Here is an 18045-nt window from a genome sequence, read left to right as displayed (position 1 = left end):
AGGGTAATTTAAATAAAATCTATTGACCCGAAGAATACCGATAATAGCCGACTACATTCGGGTAAGTAACTAGTCTAGTTGAAACAGATCGAGAAAGGTAACAGGCGGCTAGGCAGCCGGGGTTCTGACCCATGTAAAATCTTTGTGTTAGTGACCAGTTTTCTAGGAATTACCTCACACACACAAAGATCTAACATGGGTCAGAACCCATGCTGCCTTAGCCGCCTGTTACCTTCCACAATCTGTTTCAACTGCTACTACCCGAATTTAGTCGGCAATTATCGGTATACTTCGGCTTAGGGTAATACATTATTTAATCTTCTAATCAGCAGTTTATTAGTTTGAGGCATCCTGCAGGAGGTTCTTATTTATGTTTACATGGATAAAAGTGATTTGAATTAATAGTTTACTTCTGGATTATTTTAACTGAAAAAACAAATGGATGTAATAATGCTAATCACTTACAATTAGTCAGGTAAATAAATTATTAAAAGAAACGTGTTTCCGAAAAGGTTAATTTTAATTTTCCTCCCAATGTAGTATGTACTGCCAGCAGCACCACAAAAATTTGCTCTATCTTTGAGAATAACATTCTTCCAAAAGCATGAAAATTCGTCCATATATTCTTTTTCAAGAAATGTTCTCTAAATACTATTCAATAAATCCCGTATAAAAGGGTTTTTACAAGTTTCTTGGTCTATGGCCAGAATTTCAATCATGTATCACATTTTGCTCCATTTGAGGATGCCTAAGTTATTATAATGCTTTCTGCGGATTCTTTGCTGATTTTTTTTACTGTTTTAATTTGCTTAATGTTTACCCTTTTCTTTGTTGACCGTTAATTAATTTTTGTCTATTATTTCAGCTTCTGGTAAAGTTCGACTGATTTCAAATGCTATGAAAACACCAATTTTGATAAAGGAGATATCACTTAACATAAATAATAATCAATCAAGTGTTGCGAGATTTTCAATGATTTCTGTTTATTTTCTGCCATTCTGAGCTTTGTCCAGCACTACTGTTTCAACAAACGAACTGGTATTTTTTTTAAGCGGATAAAAGTAGATCATAATATCTATCTAAACCATCATAACTCTTTACTGAATGAATTATTTTTTGAAGATTTTGCTACAATTTAGTTAATTGGTGTTGTACAATATCTCTAAAGCTTTTACTGGACACATTTATCTGGAATACGATTCATTAATTTTGATTATTTTTGCAGACATGCAGTTTTTTTTCTAATTTAGTGGTGTTTGCAAACAACATTTCCTAATACCTTTGACATCTGCCTCAGGTCTAATTTAAAAAAGCAAGGGTGATTTTTTAACCAGGAAATTTCTGGAAATTAAGCCTACTTTTTTCCAAGATATTGTCATTCAATTGTAGCTGTAGAAGCAGATCCTTGCCTTAGCATCATCTCGTTCTGCTCTGGATGATATGAGTGAAGTAAGTAATCTTTCTGCAGCCTACTCACATTATTTCTCTTCTTAAGTTCAATTCCTTTATTGGGTTTGACGAATCATATTGGTCATCGCATAATTTGTACGACACACGTAGGGGACACATTTTTCAATAAGGTCGAAACAGTTAACTGGTTAAACTACATGTGCATTATGAGACATAAAAACTTAAATGAAAGTAAAAGAGTGTGGCAGTGCTCCACATTTTGTTTGAATTTTTCAGAAGAAATGTTCCACCTAGGTACTAGGTCATCTTCAGGGCTTATACTACTAACCAGTTTAACATGCTTTGTCAAAACGACTTTATTCCAGTATGATACGAGGGATGCCTGCGTATTTTGCTTTGAAGCAACGGCATTGGGAAGGATTTTATTAATGGAAAACTTTACTTGTAATAAGGTTTGTTTTATTATTATTATTTGGTGTTAATTGAAAGGTGTATTTTATATTTTTCTATTCATCTCTAACAAAAAACGTAAATATTTGGTAGTGTAAACATTCAGTTAACAGAAATTAGATGGAAGCAAAAAAGAAATATTGTGGAATGAAATAGAGCACTGTCATTAAAATGTGAGAAACACTCACATTCGGCATAACGATATTACTATAAAGTATTACGTCTGGAGCTTATTTTGCAAGGAAGGCTACGCCAATGGGAAATAATTTTATTAATAGAAATACTATTCTTGAGAAAAGGTTCGTTTTATTATTTATGTTAGTAGCAAGTAATATTTTGTATTCCATTCATATTTTTGCTGTTGTTAGTTAGATGAACATGTAGATATAGTGGATATAAGAGCCGTTTTCGCTACTCCTACAACATCAGAGGATTTAAATTCAAACTTCGCTTAATTTTACTTCGTTAACCCTTTTTTTAGCTAGCTCCCTTTGGAGTCAAGTGATTGTGTATAGAATGTTTTTTGCCACTGAAAATAAATATAAATCAATATTATACTGAGGACGTCCTATTCATAAGATGTAGATAACGACAAGATTTTATTGGCAAGGTTTGTAGTGGCTGGAAATTGTTATTTTAATAATTTCGAATGGTAATTAATCAATTTCAATTAAATCGGGATACCTACGCGTCTATTTGCGTAAAGGATGGGTGGCTATGGTTATGTTAGAGTATATTCAATCCTGATTGAACCAATTAATATTTTATGACAAATCGACTTTATTCCAGTATGATTCCCTGGTATGTTGTAAAAAATATTTAAATAATTGAAATTCCTTTAGTATTTTTTAAAGTTGAACTGCCGGGAATCATACATCAAAAAATTCATTATCAGTCAATTAAAGTGCTTTGTCACATTCAAGTGTTCATTATTTTAAGGGTTGTTACAATTCTCTAATATAACGTTGATTAAACATTCTGTTTACAGAAATTACTCTAAGAAAAATTGTTAATATTACAACCAGCCTATTTATTTTCCTAGGCGATTTTTTTTTTAATCTGAGTTATCTGTTTGTGTTAACACAAGCTTTCCACTGATGCTTATGTCATCTTCAGGGCTAATACGTACTAACTTGCTTTACATTGTAAGGACTTGGTATTTTAGTTTATTGCATTGTCTATCATTGCGATCTTTTAAGTGAGTTACGCTCTCTCTAGGTAACATTAGAAGATAAATATCAATAACAAAAATATACGTGTAACTGTTTATTTCTTGTGAATCCTGATTTTCTTGGAGTTCTTCCTTTTGGTTGTAGGTGTAGTAGATATTAACACAAACTTTCCTTCATATAAATTTTTTTTTGATCTTATTTTAAGCTCCTTTGAGTGACGTGTTTGTGTGTTTGTATTACATTAGCAATGAATCTGCATTTTTTTTAAAGAGAGAATGAGAGGCAAGACACTACCTGTATGACAATGTAACGGAATTACAGTATTATATGGGAGCTTCATATCTTCAATGTCTTCAAGTTGTCTAAAATCATTGAATGTTACAGATTTTTTGAGACGGTGGAACTGGAAGATGCTGTACATTCAGCTAATCTAACAATGAAAGAAGGAAGGTCAAGTGACAGCCGATAATACAGATAGTTCTGCAATGAAGCGGGATTAAGATTACTGCATCTTGAGTACTCGAAGAGACTACCTTGCGAAGATTCCTTAAGGGTGCTATAATTCTGCCAGGAAAATATTTCATCTGCTAAAAATTGTTGTACAAAGAAGTTCTGTTTCATGTTATTCTTATTATTACAATATTCATTTTCTCTTGTTTGTGTATGAATAAAAATTGGGAAGTACTTTCTAAAAAATTATAACACACCTAAACCTTACCAAGTTAAAAGTTTAGAAGGCGTTAAGTGTTCGATTTGTGCCAGTTGTCGGTTCACTCAGCCATGGTAGTTGAAATAAAATTTTATGCTAAATCTCAGAGAAAGATAAGCTAAACTAACTGTACAACAAACGTAAAAAAATAGTCATCTATTTCCAAAACCTGAAAACTCTATCGCCGACATACTTAGTAAGGACTGAAATATTCTGCTAACTCATAATATGATATCTTATTGGAGTAGATTCACATGAGATATAAAATTAATTTAGTTACATTAAATTTGGAACAATACTCTTAAATTAAGGTAATCTTTATTTTATTTGTTTCTAAGTTTAACAATAATTTGTATCTGTCCTCTTACACATGCATAAAGTTAGCTAATTACAAATTAAATTTTTGAAGAAAATATATTTAAACAAAATTATTTTCATTAAGAGACGAAAAATTTTAAAACATTTACAGAGGAACAAGTAATAGATAACATAGTAATACAACTATTGATACGATGGTGAAATTGATTGGGTACAGTACATTTAAAATAATTTGCATTAGTTTCAATGCAGGTATTTGGGATTAATTAATTATTTTACTACACTTGAATTTATTTACAAGAGATCCAAAGTACTGGAGATTAGGTGAAAGTGAAAATAGGGAGAGAGAACAAGATTAAAAACTGTTAACATTTCTTGAAAATTGAAGCAATACTTACATAATATGTAGATACAGTAATGGTTCTTTTCAAATATATTATGGCAATGAAGTCTTATGGTAAAAAAGAGAGACACATATTTTATGATAATAAAACACAATTCCACCCTTTGTACTGACAATGCTGCTGATTGATAATCAGGATTATGTATAAATATGAATATTTAGGATCAACCACAGTGAAGAACAGGTTTTGAAGTAAATATTTTTTTAATCAAAGGCTGTTATTTGTATTATTATGTAAATAAATCCCATGAGAAATTAAAAATCCTCTTAGTCCTAGCCGGTAAATGATATCATTTGAGAATTCGCAAAAAGTTAAATCCATTTTAATACAAATTTTACAAAGATTTTTAATGAAGAATTTAAGGGAAATGAATGGAGTGGCGGCAAAATACCTGTTGAAATGGCTAATGTACTCAAATCTATGATGTAGTTATATTAATTCTTTAATTTTGCAATGAAATAACTAATCACTTGTAAGTAAAGGAAAACATATTTTAATACTGTTTCACAAGAAAACAAGAATTTAGATATTGATACGCATGATGAGAAACAAACACAGATTTATATTTTGAAGACTTGAGTTTAAGAAAAGATAAACTTAAGTAAGACTCATTAACACTTTAAAATCTTGATTAACGTCGACAAGACAAAACTTTCAAGATTTCTCTACCGAAAGCAAATTTATACATGGGAAACACACAGTAAAGGTGGATTTTGCTTTAGTTTTAATATGCAGAAGATGTCAACACAAACAACTAGAAAGAAATTATAACAGTGCGAGTAGGATACATTTCAGATTTTTGACGTAAGCAAAATAACTACTTTGGAGCTCCTTTATGTTTCTTTCCCCCTGATACAAAGATTCAATTTTGACCACTTTAGGGGTTTTTCTGGGTGTTTGCGAAAATGCCTGCTCCCTGGCGGCAAGATTCGGAAGTAGTTTTTGAACCATATATGTATTTTAAAAGTTTTGAAAACATTTTTTTTAACGTTCTACTATCAAATTAGAATAAAAAAAAAAGAGTTTTAATTCACTTGAATTATTTAATAATGTTTTAATGTATCATTTAGCTAAACCTTCACCCTAGTGGTTATTGTAGCAAGATAAATAATATTTCATCTGAACCTAGTAAATATTTACAATCTTTACATTGTGGGTTAGATAATTGCAGGTTAAATAATTGTTTGCTAATGTGGTTTATATTTTTAATATGTATTGTTATTTTCAGTTTGTTTTGTTGTTATTTACTGTCATATGAATACAATCCTGTTTTCAGGCCAGTGAAGGTGTTTATTAATTAGAAAAATTGCAGTAAGTACTTTTTTCTTCAAACATTTTATTTTATTTTTCTCTGCATGTTTATAACTTTCTTTTTAAATGCAAGCTCAGTAAACCATACATTAGTTCCTTTACTAAGAGTTAATGAAAACAATTTTTTAAATTAAAATTTATAAGCAATAACTTTCCCATAAAACTAACACTTTGAATGTTTATATCTGAAAAAAACTAATCAGAATTGGACTTTGTTCTTAAGCCTTGTGTGACACTGTCTGCAGACTGTACTGAGTTCTCGATTAAATCCAGTGACAGTGACAGCTCTGCCTATCTAACCAAACACAAATAAGATGTGGTTGGAATTAATTGCTGTAAATCGGTACATTTACATCGGTATTACTCTCTTTATTCTTTTTTCAATCCTGCTGCAATTGTATCAAACATCTCTTAGATTTTGCCTGTATCTCCCACACAAGAAACAGGATAAGTAAAGCTCGAATTAATCTTTCTTTCGCCACAATATTCATCTCCTCGGTCCCTCAGACGCCAGCGTATCCCTTAACACACTTTAATCATACTCTTATTGTATTAGTTGAGTGGAAATGAGAACTATACAAAACAAGATACTCGATAAAAGCTGGATGAAGGGATCAAATATGAGTAAAATAAAATTTTCAACTGTATTCACATTTTCTTCTTTAAAAAAAGTTTAGTTCGAGGGGGGGACTGAAATGTATTCTCAAAAATTTTTATCAAAATATTTGTAAAGAATTTATTAATGTAAATATTATTAATTTACTTACAAATTCATATTCAAACAAAAATAATTAATAAATTTCTCTTGTAGATCGATGGTAAATAGCTTGACTTGTTTTAAACACTGATACCTGTAAACACTGTTATAAAAGGTTCGAAGAGTCATTGTGAGTGTGCTAGCTTCAAGTATAACCATACATACTTATTTGTTTTAAAAAATGGCCTTAGAAGGTTTATTAGGCTTTAATGAAAATTTCGTGAAATCCTTTTCACATAAAGTTGATCCAAAAGAGTTTGAGGTTTATAATTTCAAAAATGAGATGTGTTTAGCTCCACCGCCGCTTGCAAATGTAAGTTATTTTTTCCAGATTTGTTTTTTGAGTAATTGCTATAAATGTAGTGTAGTATCTGAAATTTCAAGCAGTTCTAACAAAATATTTATTTGTCTTAGCCTCGTTCAAGCAATGTAAATTTTACAACCGATCAAAATGGTAGAGAAATTAAAATAAAATTTGATCATGGAACAACTACCTTAGGTTTTGTTTACGATCGTGGTGTAGTTCTCGCTGTTGATTCTCGTTCAACTGGAGGAAAATACATTGGTAAAGTCTGCCGTTTATATCCTTTTAAAGAAATATAATGAAACTGTATTTTCAATGTACATAATATTCTTAATTAACTGTTAGGCTCCCAGTCGATGAAGAAAATTGTGGAAATTAATAAATATTTATTGGGAACAATGGCTGGTGGTGCTGCAGATTGTGTTTACTGGGACAGAGTATTGGCCAAGCAGTGTAGAATGTACGAACTAAGGAACAAGGAAAGGATATCTACAGCTGCAGCTAGTAAACTCATGTCAAATATGGCATATTCTTATAAAGATATGGGGTTGTCCATGGGCATGATGATATGTGGATGGGATAAAAGAGTTAGTGTCTGTTTAGGTTTGCCTATAAGAACTTATAAGAAATTTTCTAATATTATAGATCTAAAGCTTTTTGATTATTGAGAACATCATTATTATACTTATTATCTTATTCATTATACTTATTTAATTTCAAACATTTTGCTTCAGGGACCAGCACTATACTATGTAGATTCTGAAGGATCTAGAACTAAGGGTAATGTATTCTCTGTAGGTTCTGGTTCAGTTTATGCTTATGGTGTGCTGGATGCTGGATATAGACCAGATTTGACTGACGAGGAAGCCTATGAACTAGCTAGGAGATCTATTTATCACGCCACTTTCAGAGATTCATATTCTGGTGGACTGATCAGAGGTAAATTTTTAAATGAAACATCACTATTCATAGTGGCAGAGGCGATTAGTCCTATTAATAGGTTGTGATTAGCAGAAACCGAATTCTCAGGCCACATCGATAAATCTACGTCTTCGATTCATATTATGTGCAATAATTCATATTTCCATTAATACGTACTTTAGACTTGTAGATGGCTTGACCAGTTCGAGATGGCGTGACCGGGATGCAATAGCAATTGGTGTGCTCCGGATAGAGTAGGTTAGCAAATATTCTTTGCGGAGGCCAGGGCTCGGAATGGGCTGAGCGCCAGCAACATAGGTATTTCCTACTTTTTACGGTTTCATTGTACCTTTTTCGAATACTCACAATAACTTCTCGATCAAGAATTTTCTGTTTCCAATTCCGACGTTATCACTTATTAAATGATAACCAGGTAGGTATTTGCTGGACGAATTAATTATATTCTCTTAATAGAACTAGAAATAACATTGTGTTGAATGAAACATATTTTTAAAACGTCTGGTTTGAAAACTCATATGACTTTCCCTTTCTACTATTCTCTTGATTCTAACTCGCATTTTTCCTATGAACTTTAAATATTTGAACCATCACCAATTCTTGCTACATTAGAAAGTTTGAAAAATTACACTACACCACAAGTGTATCCTACGGTAGTCTGCCCCACCTCCTACGCCAGAAGTATCCCCAAATGAATTTTTCTAGAAGGTAATAGATCTTATGCGCACGTATTTCGAAAACCAAGAGCCATTTTTGAGTGTGTAAACCATTGCGTTTAAAGCTTATTCCAGTTATAGAATTTTCTTTAAACTCTATAATTTTAGCTACACTTTTAAGCCTCAATGTACACAAGAAATAATAACTTCGATAATGAAGCACATTACTTACACCTTAGCACAGAAAGCATTACTAAAAAGTTTTAAAATTATAATTATGAAAATTTAATATTTTAAAGTTAACATTCATTTCTGTTTCCAGTATACCATATGAAAGAGAGCGGATGGGAATGCATATCAGTTCAAGATTGTATGGAACTGCATTACAAGTATAAAGACGAAAAACGCTCTAAATAGTGACAAAACAAATTGAAATAATTAAGTATATAATTTATGTAAAGGAAGTAAGGAATTATGTAAGAAGCAAGTAACACGTGAATAATTTTTTTTTTAATACTTTATTATTATACTCAATTATTTGCATTTCACTTTAATAAATTTATTATTCCTAATATGTATGTGTATTTTTTTAATAATTGCCCTGATTAGCTGCTTAGAATGTAGGTAGATTAAAAAAATAATATTTTACTTCAATTATGTTTATCTTAATAGGCAGATGAACATATTCTTGTTTTATGATATAAAACAAATTTTTTAATATATAGGTTAATATAGTTAGTACCTGTTGTTCATTTTTTTTTGTGACTGATTCATAGTTCCAATAGGATGAAAAAATAATTGCCATTTCAGTCGAGTAAAATTTATTTTGCCGAGCTTTCGACCTAGGGACTAGGTCATCTTCAGGGTTAGTTTAGAAAGTAATATTCTACATTTCAGGGTTGTGTGTCTTCTGCCTTCATGAGTCCATGAACAGACAAGAAAGAAGACACACCAACCCAGTAATGTAAAAATATTACTTTGTAAACTAGCCCTGAAGATGACCTAGTCGCTAGGTCGAAAGCTCGGCAAAATAAATTTTACTCGACTGAAATGGCAATTATTTTTTCATCCTATTGTAGTTAGTACCATTATAACACAAGCATAAGAGAATCCATTTAAAAATTTAAAATTTATTAGAACTAACAACTCAGTGTAAAGAAAACTTGAGCTCGTAAATATTTAGAGAACAGAAATGAACACTAAGATAATTCTCCAGCACTTACCTAACGGCAATGGAAGAGTAGTTCCATGTTTCGTCGCTAGATAGCATGAGAATGCTGTATATTAAGTTTTTAAACATGAGTTCTTGCATCTTCAAGTAAATTTTTACCAAGTAAACTTTTTAACACAACTGCTCTTTACATGAAATTGTTTTTCTTTTTGTGTTGTTCTTAACAATTCTCTTTAATGTAAAATTAATCTGCACAGTTTCTTGATGTTCTTTGTATTGAAAAAGGAAAAAAATAGTCTTGATTAATAATAGTTTCAATTTACATTTATTGAACACTCTTCTGAATTTTCGGTCATTATATTGTCTCTTCTTTTTGCTAATACTCTTACTGAAATGAACCAAAATTTAAGCATTAAAACGAACCATAAAATGAATTAATTGTAACTTCATATTTTGGAAAAAAAAAATCGTACTATTGTCACAAGTGGCTAGTTGGTTTTTGTTCTCATAATATTATAATAGAGTCAGTGCTCTATTGTTTGGGCGGCACGAATAAAAGTTTCCGTTAAACACCGGACTGGTCCATTGTATTGTGTTTCATTTCCAATGTATCACAACCACCGTTCTTCTCCATATTAGACAATATACAATGAGATCAGTTTTTTCGTAGCCAGAGCAACTACACTACAGTAATAGAACTGCTTTCAATTTTTCTCTGGAATTTTTCAATAATTTCTTGATTTTGTTAATAATTTCCTTTGAATCTAATTTATTCTTTGTTATAATGTATTTTATAAATTTGTGTAAAAGAAGAAATGGATGATGATGATGAAGATAATTTCATTTTTAAAAGAGTAAGTTTATAATTTAATTATTTCTATTACAAATTTAAGCGGACATCAGTTTAGCTGAAAACTATTATTAGTGAAAATTCTAGAAGGGCTCTGGGGAGCAGTATGTATTCGGGCTTCCCTAACCACCTCAATAATCTTAAATCATATTACATAATACGCTGTTAAAATGCTGAAATTGCAGATAGTCCGAAGTAAATGTGTTCTCCTTGGAGAATTTTTGGGAGAAAAGTCGTATGAGAGATTATTATTAGTATTTCCGGTTTAATTATACATTTTTATAATATAATAGCAATGAATGTAGAATTCATTGAGACTAAAGAAAGTGTAATTCGTTGAATATCAGGAATTACATAAAACATGAGAGTTTGGAAGAAAAAGTACCAGGCTAAAGAAGCTAAGGGTTAAGGTGAACATGCATTGTGCTAAAATCTCCTTTATATATTTATTTTTTAAATAAAGGATTTCAAGAAAATTTAATTACCAATAACTTCGTTAAGAGAAAGTCATGCGAGGGTTCGCATAAGATATTTTTAAGCAAAAAGATGAAAAACATAATTAGAACGAACAGTTCGTACTGACATTAATTCTCCTAAATCCTGGGATACCGTAGTTCAGTAACCAAGAGAAAAAAATCTTCTCATCTAATAACAATTAGCCTGCAGAAAGAGCGAGATAGAACATAACGAAGTGGTTATACAAACGGAGGAGGCCTTCTGATTAGCGTAATATGAGAGCTAGTGGAGGCCAGCAGGTGCTCGCAACTTGTTATAATAATCATGGAAATTACTGGCCAAATTTTCTCACGACATAACGTTATACTAATACATAGTTAGTTCACCTTCATATATGTGTGTTTGTGTGCGCACAACTCCCAAGGTTAGCTCTCAGTTATACACAGTCCGTCCTCTATGTTGCAAGATTCAATATCCTTTAGATTACAAATATATTAAGCGTTAATATATATATTTTGTTTTTTTTTTAACAAATTTTTACCGAGTGTTAATTTGAGAGAATAGACTGTTTAGGATAGTGATAGTGCTGTTGTAGCAGTGTGTTGTTATTGGTTTGTGATGATGTACATATCTAGAATTCTAATCGGCCTAAACCCTACCATCTACTTCGAACATAATAAAGTCATTGGAGACAATAATCATTTGGTCACCTGTCTAATAAATGTATGTACCTAATTTTTATACATTCTATTATTATTATTATAGATAAGTACCTAAAAAAAATTATGATGAGAACAGTATCTCAAATTGCTCGGAGAATAAATCCCAGCTTCCAAAGGCGTTGTTTTAGTGTTCCAAAACCATGTTTCTTGACTGCATTAGCTCGGAAGATTGCCTCTGTTTTTAGCACAATGTGAACGTCCAAATAATGATGATAAAATTGAAGAGTGCATAGGAAATTTATAACTGCAATTTCTGTTAAGTCCTGCACCGATTAGCCGCAATTTTCATCAATTGAATTACTTTAAAACCTAAATATTACTACTCATTCATAAAAAAATTGTACATAAATTAAAATATAATAAATATTTTTAAAAAGTCAAAATGTGTTACTGTGGAAGCAAATAAAAGTTAAAAACCATTAAATCCAGAGAAATTTGTGATTACCACAAAATTCAGTTTAAAAGTACGGAAAAAACGCAAGTTTTATATCAGTAGAAGATAATGGTGTAGGAGCTCGCAGTAAAATCTACTGGAAAAGGTTAGGGAGAAATAGGAGTAAACGTTAGCCAATCAGATTGCTGAATGACTGATCGACTCCATGTTGCCCACTTTTAAGTTCAACCAATCCCTTATATTGCTTACCGTAAAAAATGAAGACTGGCCGTACAGCTTTCTGATTGGTTATTATTTCCTATTTAACCTGCCACACCTTTTCACCGTGTTTGTACAAGGAGCTCCTTCCGTATTATGTTCTACTGATACGAAACTTGCTTTTTCGCCACTTTTAGATAGGGATTTCTAACTTTTTACTTTATTATTATTATTTTATTGCTTTTTACAATCAATTTGTCTATGATACTACTTATTTATTAACCTTTTTTTAATTTTTTATAGAACTATAATTTTTATACATGATTTAAATTTTGAAATTGTTGTTGTAGAAGGTTAACTTTAATAACCGAACCCTACAGCAAATTATAATCGTTAAATACTATACTATTACTAATAAATAATTATTAGTCATGATATATCGCGAATATATTTCGTGCTATATTTAACTTAAATGTGGGAAATCAGAATTCTTTCTTTCTAAAGGTACTTACCAAAAGAATTAACTTAAATCGTTGTTTAAAAGAAGGAACGTGGGCAACGAAAAATAGGAAATCTATTCTAGTTGGTTATCATATTCAAATTATGTCTGGCATTCGTGCAAGTTTAGATGGGCTCTTAACCTAGTTTTCAAAAGTTGATGTCTAATGTAGAAACACTGCCTACTGACAAATATTTGTTTTCTAAATTAACATAAAAATCCAGAAAGCAATTGAACTTTTTATTTAATATAATACACAAACTAGAAAACAACAGAACAGATACCTATGTCATTAAAGTCTCTTGAAGTATTTTATTTATTTAGTTCGTTAGTAGTCAGTGTTGCCAAGGCAGTATGAACTGGGAAAGTAGCAAATGCTATAAAATATCCCCATCGCTTGTGTTTGTTGATAGAGTGAGTGAGATAGTATGGCCCAGTGGAGATATCCTGGACAGGTAGGAGAAGAGAGATGTTTTTTATTCATTAATGGCGGGGATAGTAACCAAGTTCTTGTGTTATGCTTGTACCTGTGGGAAACAGTTATTTCTTAAGTGTTGCGCAGAGTCTTAGCTAGTTGGTTTGTCTGTGTCTTTCTTAATTTTTTTTTATTTAAATTTTTGTTTAGTTCAGTTATGGTGAAACTTTGTTTGGTTGTGTGTTTTCTGTGAATATTTGTGTATTTTTTTTTTGAAGTACTTGAATTTTTCCTTTTTGAATTCTTTTTATAATTAAAAATAAACATTAAAGAACATATGATGGCCCAAGCTGCTGTACTCAGGGCTCATAACAGAGCTCAAGCTAAGGTAAATAATCTTCCCAAGATTTATAGGTTAAGGGTTTAAACTAATTCAAATTGAGTCCACCAAACCTTTGGAATTTTATTGTCTTAATATTCTTTTGGTTCTTTTCAAATATAGATATATCTAATTTAGAACTTTTAAGATCAGTAATAAAGTCCTTTTAATGAAAAGAACCAAACAATGGAATTAATATAATAGGGAAATTACAATAACAAATATGAAGTTTTAAGTCTTCAGGAAAATTACCTGTATTTGGAGATTAATAAATAACCATAATTGCTGCTTATTAAAGAAACATTATGGGATATAAATAAAAATAATAAGATTGATAATGATGTGTTTACTTTCCTACAGATTTTCCTAATGGAATACTCAGACGAGTTATTCTTCTCTGGGAGCATAGGTAGTAATGGACTAATTTTGAGATCTATTTTGCTTCCCCTCCTTTTCGAGCCCCCGCACTACCCTCTACTATTTCTCCCAAGGAATCCAAAGATCTGAAAAGTTCTTGCAAAGATACCTTTTCTAATTTAATCTCCACACTCTAAATCTCTTCTGAATGATTCACTTGCATCGTAATCCGCTCAAAACATGTGATATTTTAGATGCATCTATTTAGAGGGGCAATCTTCCTTCAGAAGCTATCAAATTCTAGATCCTTAATCTTTATGTTTCCTCCAGGTCTACAAAGCCTCTTGGAGAAACCTGTTAACGTTTGCAGTTTGCTTTGTAAAAGCTTCATAACTTTCTGGTCGTAATAGCCCCCCAAAAAAATCACAGTCTTCCTCGGATCGTGAAGTAGATTTTCTAGAGCTATGCCCGAAGTGATTTCTATTTCTTTCTGTGGTCTTCATCAGGAGATTAGTTTGTTTATGTAACTAAAATGGTGGCAAGATAAGTTTTGCCAGAAAATATTATACTTCGGCCAACATGTTTTCTAATACCAAAAGCAGTGTAATTTTATTATTCTTCTCCCAAAAAGCTCAAGCCTCGGCCGTACATCCATTTTCGAACCAATAAACACATATGGAATAGGGTCTCCTTGATCCCTTTTAATTTTAAAATATATGCCTTAACTCCAAATTATTTTAGAATTGGATACTATTTTTTACTAGTTATTAGCGCCCGGAGCTTTTTTCAGTGCACTGCCGGCCTCCAGACAGTGTTCTCTCGTTACAGACAACACTGTCCATCACCGGACAGTGAGCTGTAAGAAGCTCCTAGGAAGAGAAAATTTGAGCTTTGATTTTGGAGTGGCAACTTTTTGTACATTTATTCAAGTGTTTTAATTTAGTTAACTCCATTCCACAACTGTTTCAGGGATCAGATCCAAGAGTGGCAACATGTCGTGGTAAACTACAGAACAAACGATCAAAACTGAATCAAGAAATCAACAAAGAATTAAGACTGAGAGCTGGCGCCGAAAATTTATTCAAGTAAGTTTTATTTTCTTTTATGTACATTCAGCAAAGAAATAACTATTTTTATGTAGCAAATAAAAGTATTCGCAAATCTACAGTAATAAGTGTTATCGTTAACATAAGTACCAGTTGTTTGGAGGTTGTCATGGTAATAATGTTGAGGTGAAATCGATTACAGTCCAGAGATAATCAATCACTTTAGAAATTGAGATTTTCTACTTTTATCTGTTAAAATCATATTATTTTTTAAGGAAAATAGACCTCTATGCTAGTGCCGGTTATAATAACTCACAATACAAAATTCAAATTTGATTTTTTGATTAGCACGATATTGTCGCAAAATAGATTAAGGTTTTTTTTTCAGAGAAATTTAATTTTTTTGGGGGAAGCAGACTTTTGCTTTGAAGAAAGTTTCGAATTTGCCTACACGAATGAGTTAACCAAATTTCTTTGGTTTTATCTATCATAGCCGGGGAGTTTTTATTGTTTTTGACCGGTTGCTGAGTCAGCAAGAGTAGTGTGTGACAAAAACAAAGTAGAAGTCTTTACCGATGAATCAACGTCAGATAGACTTAAAAGCAGAAAATGATTAGAAACCATAAAAACAATGATATTATCAAGCGGTTCAGGCCCAACTACATTATTCAAGAATTAATAATGAATTAATTACTAACAATTTTTTTTTTTTTTTAAGCACATTTAAAACAAAACCTGAAACAGTAACTTGTGAATTTATACTAGAAAAATTGCTTGCTTGAAAGTTGAGGTGATACAACTTGTGATAGAATTGTCAAACAGGATGTAAACAAAAAAAAAAGAGGATTCCTACTTCCTGTGCGAGGCTATCTTCTTCTTACGCAACACTGCACTTTTTCTCTTATAATGGGATTCCTTTGATTAAAGTTCGGGACTCACTTTTAGTTACCTGTAAAAGAAAACAAATACGTTAACTGTATGCCTTTATCAACTTTACTTCCATTATTTCCATACCTTATTATGTCTATCTCTCAATGTATTATTACATAGAATATTAATTCTTTATTATTCGGTAATGAGCCTGCCACATCGATCTCATAAATAGGTTGGTTCCTCATTTATTTATTTTATTTTTTTAAATACATCAAAAAAGAAAAAAAAAGATAACTAGCTTTAGACTAGACATTACGCAAGGCACATACTCGTATTTAAGTACTATCTTTTTGGGAGACGAGCCAGCGCTCTACAACCTCTCAAGTTCTACAGTGCCCCTCTTACTGGTGCCAGTCAAGTTTCCTCAAAGTCTTTCCTCTCAAATTTCAGATAACCAAAAAAAGTCCCAAGATCCTAGAGTACGATTCGCTTTCAGTGTTGAATAAATGTTAACGAGTGTTGACCTTTGAATTTCTTGTTTGGCATCTGAATTTTTCTTTTGGATAACGGCATTACATCCTTCATCTCCCCTCAGAATCTGCGGGTGAATTTGCATTTCCAGAACCTCGTGAGTAGACAATGCATCATGAGATAAACGGTCAACTAGGTCAAAGCACGCATCAGATAATTTTCTGTTAAATTACCAACCCAGTCAGATGTTCACCTGCTTCTACCTACTGAAGAAATCTATCGCTCACCCCACGGAGAGGTTTTAAACTCTATAAATGGGGTCTTGTCACCTTACCTTAACCAGGGTGGCGGCCATCTCATCCTCTCCACGACAATATGCCCTGGCAGACCAACTGTTTGGATATTATACATCAGATACCCAAGTCGTGAATTTCGCTAAGGCATTCCCAGGAGTTCTCAGGAGTTCACAATGAAAGAGGATAGCGGTCTCTAGGTCCCGATAGTTCCTAAAGTGAACGCAACTCCCTATTGGATATTATCACTGCCGAAGTTGAAACGCTGTTCGTAATGAACCATCGTCCGAACTGAGAAAGAATTTAAGGAGGCTATGGATTCATACATTATATACTTAATATATATGTTCGTAAATCTTAACTACAGATATTTTAGTTCCTTGTGGGTATCTTACAAGCGCAAGAATCAGTAATTTCAGAACAGCATTTGGAATTAATTAAAGAGAAAATATTTTTGCTTATTTCCTGTTAAGTTGATACAACCGTAAGTTTCTACAGGTGGAGAAAAGTTGTAAGTGAACTTCTAATTCAGCATCATGTACCTTACCACTACCTAGGGAGTTACGATGTAAACTAACTTACAATAAATAAGAAGACTATAAACATTTCGTAATGAACTGAAGTAAAAGATTTAACCTTTTAAATTTTGAAATGCCTTAGTGTCATGTAATAGAAGAATCTTTAAATTACCTCTAAGTAAGATATCACTGACCTCCCTCAGAATGGCGTTCTTAATACTTTGTACAGGTAAAAGTTAACCTGTACTACCATCAACATGTAAGATGCATTAAAGTTGTAGTATCTTTTGATAAAAAAAAAGATAACATTGTTTTGAAAGATATCCATTTAAATTGTTTAAATAGTTTATCTATTAGTTTTTAGAGGGTTCTATGGAAGTGGTACAAGAAGGGATACTAGATTACCCACCTACTAGGGTTTTGGTGATCTTTGGTTACGCCACAACTAAACACTAAACGTATATAAGGGAACTTTGGTACTGTTAACTGTAACCTTCATGAATCTTAAAGTGTATTTAAGACGTGCAATTCGAACCTAATGAGGCTGAGCCTTGCTTTCGAAAATGACCGCTTTTTTGTGCCAAAGATACGTTCTCATCTAGTTTGTCCAACTGGTGAAGTTATCCTCTTATTTAAAGGAAAAAAAAGTTGAAATTACGTAAAGGGTCGCAATTCCTGCGTTTCTAGTAATATTTTTCTAGCAGATTTGTTCCACTAGTTAATCGTATCCTTCTTCTTCTTTAATGTTTTTCAATTTGGTTTGCCGGATGTCAAGTCTTGAAAACTGATCTTTCTCAAATTGTCAACAATCTGGTAAAGTATCAGTTTGGGTGAAGTTATGTCATTTACAAAGACTAGGGATATTAGAAACACATTGCGATCTAACGATGCTTTTGGTTGCTCTAGATCTAGATAAGGAAATCTCATCTGAATTTCCGGATTTAAAGAGAATGACATTTACAAAAATTGGGAG

At 31.9% G+C, this 18045-nt stretch overlaps 2 protein-coding genes and 1 long non-coding RNA gene across 8 annotated transcripts in view; all 3 read left to right on the top strand.

Annotated features, from left to right (window-relative positions):
- The first annotated feature begins 163 nt into the window (after positions 1 to 163).
- On the top strand, positions 164 to 3728 carry LOC141455794 (uncharacterized). Of its 2 annotated transcripts, none has more exons than XR_012459442.1 (6): positions 164 to 475; positions 866 to 1038; positions 1226 to 1449; positions 1687 to 1862; positions 1954 to 2159; positions 3417 to 3728. It is a non-coding gene; the product is annotated as an uncharacterized lncRNA (long non-coding RNA). The 2 variants fall into 2 exon arrangements; XR_012459443.1 differs by having other exon boundaries at positions 166 to 475; positions 1298 to 1449.
- Positions 3729 to 5576: 1848 nt separating this feature from the next.
- Positions 5577 to 9004, top strand: LOC141455790 (proteasome subunit beta type-5-like). 3 transcript variants are annotated; one of them, XM_074131187.1, is made up of 7 exons: positions 5577 to 5591; positions 5692 to 5774; positions 6586 to 6844; positions 6946 to 7096; positions 7181 to 7422; positions 7570 to 7774; positions 8753 to 9004. In XM_074131187.1, the coding sequence occupies exons 3-7, from the start codon at positions 6713 to 6715 to the stop codon at positions 8845 to 8847; spliced, it is 825 nt and encodes a 274-aa protein (XP_073987288.1). In that variant the 5' UTR covers positions 5577 to 5591; positions 5692 to 5774; positions 6586 to 6712; the 3' UTR covers positions 8848 to 9004. The 3 variants fall into 3 exon arrangements, with proteins under 3 accessions (XP_073987288.1, XP_073987287.1, XP_073987289.1); XM_074131186.1 differs by lacking the exon at positions 5577 to 5591 and having other exon boundaries at positions 5629 to 5774; XM_074131188.1 differs by lacking the exons at positions 5577 to 5591; positions 5692 to 5774 and adding an exon at positions 6031 to 6131.
- A 1257-nt stretch (positions 9005 to 10261) lies between these two features.
- Rhp (GTP-Rho-binding protein rhophilin) overlaps positions 10262 to 18045 on the top strand; it is a 39973-nt gene continuing 32189 nt past the window's right edge. Inside the window, exons 1-2 of one of the 3 annotated variants that reach the window (XM_074131179.1) lie at positions 10262 to 10455; positions 14841 to 14956. In XM_074131179.1, coding sequence (XP_073987280.1) covers positions 10417 to 10455; positions 14841 to 14956 — 155 coding nt within the window. In that variant the 5' untranslated portion in view covers positions 10262 to 10416. Of the gene's footprint in view, positions 10456 to 11495; positions 11631 to 13381; positions 13524 to 14840; positions 14957 to 18045 lie in introns of those variants that run through there. The other 2 variants (XM_074131177.1, XM_074131178.1) reach the window with 2 other exon arrangements.

This window comes from Rhodnius prolixus, unplaced genomic scaffold (genome assembly GCF_049639745.1).
Source record: "Rhodnius prolixus isolate KJV_2025 unplaced genomic scaffold, Rpr scaffold_4, whole genome shotgun sequence".
Taxonomy (NCBI): Eukaryota; Metazoa; Arthropoda; class Insecta; order Hemiptera; family Reduviidae; genus Rhodnius; species Rhodnius prolixus.
Note: the sequence above shows the minus strand (reverse complement) of the source record. Positions and strands in the feature narration are given on the sequence as shown.